The sequence below is a fragment of the Callithrix jacchus genome, chromosome 1 (assembly GCF_049354715.1).
Source record: "Callithrix jacchus isolate 240 chromosome 1, calJac240_pri, whole genome shotgun sequence".
NCBI classification, from domain to species: domain Eukaryota; kingdom Metazoa; phylum Chordata; class Mammalia; order Primates; family Cebidae; genus Callithrix; species Callithrix jacchus.
In genome coordinates this window covers 173,456,026-173,464,831 of record NC_133502.1, presented here as the reverse complement: position 1 = coordinate 173,464,831, position 8,806 = coordinate 173,456,026, and the positions used below count along the sequence as shown (strand labels likewise).

The 8,806-nt window shown below is 54.3% G+C and overlaps 1 protein-coding gene across 1 annotated transcript; it reads left to right on the top strand.

Moving 5' to 3' along the window:
• The first annotated feature begins 91 nt into the window (after nt 1–91).
• On the top strand, nt 92–8,759 carry RPL35 (ribosomal protein L35). Its single transcript, XM_002743297.7, has 4 exons — nt 92–4,067; nt 4,438–4,574; nt 5,751–5,832; nt 8,576–8,759. Exons 1-4 carry the CDS (start codon nt 3,708–3,710, stop codon nt 8,723–8,725), a joined length of 729 nt encoding a protein of 242 aa, XP_002743343.3. The 5' UTR covers nt 92–3,707; the 3' UTR covers nt 8,726–8,759.
• Nucleotides 8,760–8,806: the final 47 nt, after the last annotated feature.

Below are 8,806 nucleotides of genomic sequence, written 5' to 3'. Positions count from 1 at the left end.
CCGCCCGGCTCCTCCAGCACCTCCTCCACCGCCTACGCGCGTAGCCGCCGCCGCCCGCCCACTTCCGGCCCACGCCGGATCCGGAAGCGCTGTCAGGGGCGGGGCGGAGCTCGGCTCCTGAAGGGTGTTGGAGGGTCTCCGCGACCTTCCCAACCGCAGTGTACCTTCTGCCCTGCCTCAGTTTTCCCGCTGGGGAGCAGGCGTCCGGTATCCATGCAGGCCCTGCATCGTGTGCGCCGTAACTGCGCTCGTTCTCCGGGTTTCCCGCGCCTCCGAGGAGCCCCTGCCTCAGCAAGGCCCGGCGCGGGCTGCCGGGCTGAGATCTGCCCCGACTGGGGAACACTGAGCTCCTGGGAGAAGGCTCGCGGCTCTACTTCTCGAGTCCCGGACAAGCTTCTTGGAGAAGAAACCTTCGAGCTGATGTCTGAGGGATGAGTAGGAGTTCCTGGGCCCGGGAAGTGACCGGGAGGGGTCTGTGTCTCGGAGCCTTGAACGCCACCACACTTAGCCCGAGGAGGCCGCCTGTACACAAAAGTGACTCTGTTAAAGGAGTGGGAGACTTTAAAGACGTTTAGGGCCGGGCGCGGTGGCTCACGCCTGTAATCCCAACACTTTGGGAGGCCGAGGCGGGTGGATGAGGTCGGGAGTTCGAGATCAGCCTAACATGGAGAAACCCCACCTCTACTAAAAATAAAAAATTAGTCGGGCGTGGTGGCACATGCCTGTAATCCCAGCTACTTGGGATTCTGAGGCAGGAGAATCGCTTGAACCCGGGAAGCGGAGGTTGCACTGAGCCGAGATCGCGCTTTTGCACTCCAGCCTGGGCGACAAGAGCAAAACTCCGTCTCAAAAATAAACTAATAAAGACATTTAGTGTGTCCAGGGGACTGACAAGATGCTGAAGACGTTTTTGCCACCCTACGTGTGTAGCAGTCACCTTGGCCAGGCAGTTGGGGGTGGCCAGGAGAGGGAGATGGCCCTGTGGCCACCGTCCTGGCAGGAGAGGCCTGGCTGGAGAGAGATACCTTGATATACGCCAAATTCTCAGAATCTGAGTTCGGGGAAGGGGGTTAGGGAAGTCAGCGATGACTGAGGTGCCAGATTTGGTACCTGGACTGTTACCCCAGGGATTCTGTTAATTGATCTTAGCCTTAGGGTAAAATGGGTCTTTTTATATAATAGTATGAAAACTATTTTTGTCTAATAGTACTCTTTATAATAAAGGTCAGTAGTTGGAATGCGATTCATTTTTACTGCTTTGAATAATTCTCATTGAACTGTGTCTATAGATCAAAAAAATATTGCCAGACTATGATGCAACCTAATCTTGGGTGGTAAGGATACAGACTCCGATAGTGGGAAACTAGTGCTGAAGAAGTCTCCTCTGGTAATCCCAGCACTTTGGGAGGCCAAATTGGGCAGATCACCTGAGGTCAGAAGTTCGAGACCAGCCTGACCAACATGGTGAAACACCTTCTCTACTAAAAATACAAAAATTAGCTGGGCAAGATGGCGCTAACCTGTAGTCCCAGCTACTCAGGAGGCTGAGGCAGGAGAATCGCTTGAACCCAGGAAGCAGAGGTTGCAGCGAGCCAAAATTGTGCCACTGCACTTCAGCCTGGGCGACAAGAGCAAGACTCTGTCTTAAAAATGAAAAAAAAAAAGAGGTGTCCCTGAGGAGGTGATGCTGAAGAGAGACTGAAAGGAAATGAAGGAGGCAACTAAGCGAAGGCTCAGAGATTGGGGTGGGCTCAGTATATTCCAGAAACAGCCAGGAACTGAAGAAACATGAGATGGGGGTTGGGAAGAGGGTAGAGCTCTGTAGGCTGAGGAAAGGACTCAGTATTAATTCAAATGGGACAGCTCTGGAAATTCTGAGCAGAGCAGTGATATAATAATCAGATATCTGAATTGTTTGAAAAGGGCCTTCTAAGCAGCTGTATTGAGAACACATCTAGGATCAAGAACCAACGTAGGTGATTTAAATGGTGACACCAGCCGTCCTGGGGATAGACAGTGGTAGCCCAAGCCAGGTGGTGGGGGGCCAATGAGGACGGTGGGAACAAGTTGGGTAAATTTTGGTTTGAAACAGAGTTTTGCTCTTTCACCCAGGCTGGAGTGAAGTGGCACAGTCTTGGCTCACTGCAACTTCTGCCCCAAGGATTCAAGTGATTCTCCTGCCATAGCCATCTGAGTAGCTGTGATTATAGGCATACGGCACTATGCCCAGCTATTTTTTTTTTTTTTTTTTGTATTTTTAGTAGAGACAAGGTTTTGCCATGTTGGCAGGCTGGTCTCGAACTCCTGACCTCAGGTGATCCACCCACCTTGGCCTCCCAAAGTGATAGGATAATAGGCATGAACCACCGCACCTGACCTCCAGCTGGGTAAAATTTGAAGTTAGAGTACGCCGGCTTTGCTGGTTGACTATATGTGGTGTGTAAGAGAAAGAGTCACAAATGACTTGAGGTTCAAAAAAGATGTGCAGAGCCCTTAACACGATTATAAGCATTTGGAAAATATAAGAGCAAAGCCACCCTGCACCATTAGACTTTCATTTAAAACTAAGCCATGCTGACCAGGTGTGGTAGTTCACGCCTGCAATCCCAGCACTTTGGGTGGCTGCGACAGGCAGGTCACTTGAGGTCAGGAGTTCGAAACCAGCCTGGCTAACATGGTGAAACCTCATCTCTACTAAAAATACAAAAATTCAGGTTGGTGTAGTGGCAGACACCTGTAGCCCCAGCTACTCAGGAGGCCAAGGCAGGAGAGAATCTCTTGAACTGGGGAGGTGGAGGTTGCAGTTAGCCCAGATCGCACCACTGCATTCCAACCTGGGTGACAGCCAGAGTCCCTCTCAAAAAATAAAAAAGGCCGTATGCCAGGTGAGGCGGCTCATGCTTATAATCCCAGGCACTCTTGGAGGCCAAGGCAGGGCAGGCAGATCGCTTGAGCCCAGAGGACCAGCCTGGGCACCATCTCTACAAAAAACACAAATTAGCCAGGCCTGGTAGCATGTGCCTGTAGTTTCAGCTACTCAGGAGGCTGAGGTGGGAGGACTGCTTGAACCCAGGAGGTGGATGTTTCGGTGAGTGGAGATCACGTCCTCCAGCCAGGGTGACAGAGCGAGACCCTGTTTCAAAAGAAAGGCTGGGGGCCGGGCGCGGTGGCTCACACCTGTAATCCCAGCACTTTGGGAGGCCAAGGCGGGCGGATCGCCTGAGCTCAGGAGTTCAAGATCAGCCTGGGCAACATGGCAAAACCCCGTCTCTACTAAAAATACAAAAAATTAGCCAGGCGTGGTGGTGCATGCCTGTAATCCCAGCTACTCGGGAGGCTGTGGCAGGAGAATCGCTTGAACCCGGAAGGCAGAGGTTGCAGGGAGCCAAGATCGCGACACTGACTCCAGCTTGGCAGCCTAGGCGACAGAGCGAGACTCTCTCAAAAAAAAAAGACTGTAAATCTGTAAATGCTCTTTGCACCGCCACCTGCTGTCTCCCCAGAACCTTTATGGAGTTGGATTATAACTGCCTGAGCCCGCCCCTCCCGCCCACCTCGCACTTTAAATTCCTCCATGGCATGGGCTGTGGTTCATCATCTTTGAAAACCCTGACCCCCTCCTCCCCTCAGCACCCCCAGATTACCGGCGCCCAGCTCAGAGCTGCCCAGATTGGGAGATCTGCAAGTTTTCCCCAGTGAATGAACGAATGAATGAATGGACGAATTCGAGTCCTCCGTGTGCCATCTCTGGTAAGCTACCGACAACGTTGGGCCTCGGTTTCCCCAACTGCGCGCCTAGAGCTAACGCCGACCCCGCTACCGGGGGTGCACTGAAAGAGGCAGGCACCAAGGGGCGAACACCGGCTTCTCCGAGCCGTGCGGGCGGTACCACGGCGCTCCCCCGGGGCGGGGGAGACGGGGCGGAGAGGGGGCTCCCCCGCTGCGGCGCTATTGGTCGCGCCCGTCGCCACCCGGCAGTAGTTGCCGAAGTCAGCCCCGCCCACTTCCTCTTTCTCTTGGAGCGGGCGGCGGCGGCATCGGCGGCAGCGGAGGCCTGTGCGGAGATGGTGAGAGCGGCAGAATCGGGCACCATCCGACTGCTGGGAGGCGTGGGGGTTGGGGTAGGCGGTGCGGGCCGAGCCCCCGGTTTCCGTCTGCCAGCTGGGCCTGTAGGGCGCCTTGTTGAATGGTCTCGCGCCGCCAAAGCTCGCCTCTTCCCTTCTATGCTAGTCTGGGCGTCGGGAGAGGCGCGCGGCCGGGTCCTCGGTTACTCTGCCCGAGGCACCGCCGGTGGGGGAGACGGTCCTGAGCCCTGGCCGGGGCTCCAGCGCACATGTGGTCGAGGGCGAGTCGCACGCCTTCTGGGGCTGGCCACGGCGCAGGTGGAGGGGACATGGCCCCGCGGCCTGGCTGAACCCCACGCCCTCTTGCGCGCAGGCCAAGATAAAGGCTCGAGACCTTCGCGGGAAAAAGAAGGAGGAGCTGCTGAAACAGCTGGACGACCTGAAGGTGGAGCTGTCCCAGCTGCGAGTCGCCAAAGTGACAGGCGGCGCGGCCTCCAAGCTCTCTAAGATGTGAGTGAGAGCCGATCACAGCCCTCGGGGGGAGCACGTGTGCATCGGGATCATCGGAGGATTTCAAAGTTGGCTTAAGGAGGTGGCCGCTTAGGTGCCCACTCAGCGAATCGCGGGGCGCGTGGAAGACCCGTTGTGTGCTTACCTTAGCCCCTTACCTGCCTTGACCTTACGGTCTTTGTGCCTGGAGTGCATTCTCGGAGACCCATCTTAATGCTGCTTTCAAAAACTACCTGGACCCTTTCCTTCCGCTTCCCACTACACTTTGTAATTCACCTTTTCCCTCTTGGTAGGTGGGTGGCTTGCACCCGTGAGTGGCAATGTCAGTTGTTTTACATGACTGAGTCCAGGAGGCTTGTGAAAGGATCATGGGTTTGGAGTTCATCAACCCGAGTCCAAAGTCCACTTCACCAAAATAATTAGCTGGGGGTGGTGCAGGCCTGTAGTCCCAGCTACTATGGTGGCTGAGGCAGGAGGATTACTTAAGCCCAGAGTTTGAGGCTATGATGGGGCCACTGCTCTTCAGCCTGGCTGATAAAGATAAGACCCTGTCTCCAAAAGAAAGGGCAGCTGTCCTCCTTTCCCCCAGCCTTAGTGGGGCAAGGTGAGAGGACTGAATGAGCAGAGTTGCACACTGAATCCTCAGGAGCCAAGTTGACCAGCCATCCACTAGGTGATTCCCTCATCCCGACCTTACTACAAATTCTCCCCAGCCTGTTGCTTGGTTCAGTCTCCTAGCTTGTAGTGATTATACTTTGCAAATGTCTAATTTTTCCTGCGATTCCTTAAACTGGCCTGAGTGCCTGGTTTGTGGCATGATTCCCTCCCATCAGCTCACTGAGATTGGTGCTGGTTGCTTCATAGCCCTCGGGATAAATCCGTGTTCTGGGAATGAAAGTCTTTTCCTGTTCTGCCCCATTTCTCCAGCCTGTACTTCCTCATAAAGCCTTCTCTGCTGTCTCAACTGACACTTCATAGCTCAACAGCGCTGGAGTCCCTATCTGCATTCCTGGAATGCCCATCCCATGTCCCTCTTTCCCTCCTCAGACCTCACTCCCAGAATACCTTCTTCCTGAGTGAATATGGATGGGCTGTCACTGCCCTGTGTGTGTGGGTCCTGAGCCTTGGAAAGTGCTGTTCATCTTCCCCATTTTCACTGACATCTCTGTTTTGTAGCCGAGTCGTGCGCAAATCTATTGCCCGTGTTCTCACAGTCATTAACCAGACTCAGAAAGAAAACCTCAGGAAATTCTACAAGGTGAGTCTGCCGGGGCATAGGGAGGGTTGGCTGCAGGAAGCCAAGTGTTAGCTGTCCCTGGCCAGGGGGCATGGTAAAGAGGTTTTCCTTGGTGCCTGGGGCGGAGGGTGGTTGGCCTTCCCAGTATGTTGCTGGGTTCATCCTTTTTTTTTTTTTTTTTTTTTTTTCCAAATTGCACTTTAAGTTCTGGGGTACATGTGCAGATCTTGCAGGACTGTTGTATAGGTGCACACATGCCATGGTGGTCTATTGCCTCCATCCCCCGTCACCTACATTAGGCATTTCTTCCAGTGTCTCCCCAACCTTCGCACCCCTCACTGTCCCTCCCCTACCCCCCTGGCTTCACCCTTTGACCACTGTCTTGCACTGGCACGTGGCTCTGCAGACTGAGCTTCCTCAGGCTGCAGATGTCAAGAATTCATTGGGGCTTAGGGTCTCTTGGCTGGAGACTGGGGTTTTGAATCCAGCTTTCCCATTTGGGTGACTTGGGCAGTGATGGGACTGGCTGTTGAAGGTTTTCACTGCCTCTTACTAGCACTGGGTGTCAGTCCCTGCCAGGCTTAGACACCCACAGTCAGTGGCATGGTAGGCCCCGGTTCCAAACTGCCTTTGAGAGGGCTGGCTTGAGTGTTTCTGGGAGGTGTGCACAGGTGTCTGGCCTTTGCCCTCTGCCCCCTTAATCTCAAATTTTGATAAGCTTTGTTTGGTCTTGTCCTTAACGTTTGTCTTATTAGGGTTCAAGCAGTGAAATTAAACTAGTGGGAGACAGTGTGTACACACATATCCAGTGTATTCTGAAGAACTGGCTTAGGTGATTGTGGGGGCTGGCTGAACTCAGGGCCCAGGTTGAAGCTGCGCTTCCTAGGGGGGACTTCTTGGAGGGAGCCTCAGTCCTGCTTTTAAGGCTTTTGGCTGATTGGATCAGGCCTCTCAGATTGCCCAGGATAATCTCCCTTAAAGTTAGCTGATTAGGGGCTTTAATTTCATCTGCAAAATGGTTTCACATCACTACCCAAATTAGTGTTTAAATAACTTGACAGTTTGACACATGGAAAAGCAGCCATAGCTGATGCAGTGCCACAGGCCTGTAACCCTGGCACTGGGAGGCCGAGGCAGGAGGATGTTTTGAGCCCAGGAGTTAAAGTGCAGCCTGGGCAACATAGTGAGGCCTCATCTCAAAAAAAAATAAAAAGGGCCATAGTGTGGCTGTGTTTGCTGTTCAGGAGACATGAGCATGTGTGTGGCGAAAGTAAATCTTTAATGTGACAGCTACATGTGGCTAGTGGCTGCTTGGTTGGACAGCAGAGCTCTAGGGGCTTAGCAAATGTGAAAAGGATGAGTCCCCAGCCAGTGCCAGCAGGAATGAGGGATGTGGAGGGACAAAGACCTTCCTGCAGCCGGGTGCGATGGCTCACGCCTATTTGGGTCCGAGGTGGGTGGATCACGAGGTCAAGAATTGAGACCATCATGGTCAACATGGTGAAACCCTGTCTCTACTAAAAATACAAAAGTTAGCTGGGCATGGTGGTGCGCGTGCCTGTAATCCCAGCTACTCCAGAGGCTGAGGCAGGAGAATTGCTTGAACCCAGGAGGCAGAGGTTGTGGTGAGCCGAGATTGCGCCATTGCACTCCAGCCTGGGTAATGAGCGAAACTTCATCTCAAAAAATAAATTAATAAATTTTTTTTTTTAAAAAAAGGACCTTTCTGCCTCCAAGTACCCTCCACGGCTGGCCCTCATCATCCAAGGATCTTTTTGCAGTTCTCTGCCCACCTGCAGGGGCCTGGGCCCTCTGACCTCAGAATCCCAGCTTAGGGCAGGGATGCCCCACCTGCCCTTTCCCCTGGCACCCACGGTGCTTGCCTTTGAGGGTATTGCCCATATTTAAGAGCCTCCTGCCTTCATCTCTCCTCATCTGCACCATGGGCCATTTGTTAGCCCACTGGGCTAGGACCCCTGAGCAGGGACTGGGTCAGATTCTTTTCTAAGTCAGCTCTCAGCACAGGGCCCAGTCCTAAAGGGGGCCCAGGGGACCTTTGCAGAACTCACAGGAGAGGCCAGCAGGAACCACTGTGGTCTAGAACCCCCCAGTGGAGAGCAAGTGGGGCGGGAGTGGGAGCCAGGGATGGAAAGACAGATGATGGTACTGTGACAGCTGTGGGCAGTGGCCCCAAAGCATGAAGGGGGCAGGACTTTGGCCTTGGACAGCCAGGCCGCTGAGGCTGGGCCTTCACAGGCAGCACCTGGCAGGCCCTGCAGACAAATGGAGCACAGCTTCAGCTCCCGGCACACTCTTGCTAACCAGAGCCGAGGTAGCAGTGACCACCCGTGGGGCTTGGTGGGTGCTGCGTGTCCGTTACTGGGTTGTCATGTGACTTTGTCCTCATGACTGGGAATCGGGCAGTGGGAGCACTGAGTTGGGAGTCATCTGACTAAGGTGCAAGTCCCTGCTCTTCCACAGCTTTGCCAAGACTTGGGCACACAGCCCAGTAGGTCAGGAGACTTTCATGAAATGAGGATGTTCCCACCAGCCTTGGATTTGGGGTACTGAGCTAGTGACGTGTGTCCTGCTGGTAGTCCCATCGGGGCAGGCAGCCTCCTCCCGAGTGGCTCTGGATGGCCCTCCTGTCTCCCTTGGCATCTCCCCAGCGCCAGAACCCTGGTTCTGCCCTCCCAAGCCTCCTTAGCTGCCACAGTAGCTCCTCGCCCTGGGTCCTCAGATTCACCCTGCTGTCTGTCTCCAGGGCAAGAAGTACAAGCCCCTGGACCTGCGGCCGAAGAAGACGCGTGCCATGCGCCGCCGGCTCAACAAGCACGAAGAGAACCTGAAGACCAAGAAGCAGCAGCGGAAGGAGCGGCTGTACCCGCTGCGGAAGTACGCAGTCAAGGCCTGAGTGGCGCACCGTCAATAAAACACAGCTGGCTTAAGACTGCTTTGTTTCCTGGCACTTCCACTGATGGGGTTGGGGGCAGAG

Coding starts and splice junctions, on each gene's coding strand:
- RPL35 (XM_002743297.7), top strand. CDS start 3,708: ATGAATGAATGGACGAATTCGAGTCCTCCGTGTGCCATCTCTGGTAAG. Junction 4,068..4,437: donor CGGAGGCCTGTGCGGAGATG/GTGAGAGCGGCA, acceptor TCTTGCGCGCAG/GCCAAGATAAAGGCTCGAGA. Junction 4,575..5,750: donor GCCTCCAAGCTCTCTAAGAT/GTGAGTGAGAGC, acceptor TCTGTTTTGTAG/CCGAGTCGTGCGCAAATCTA.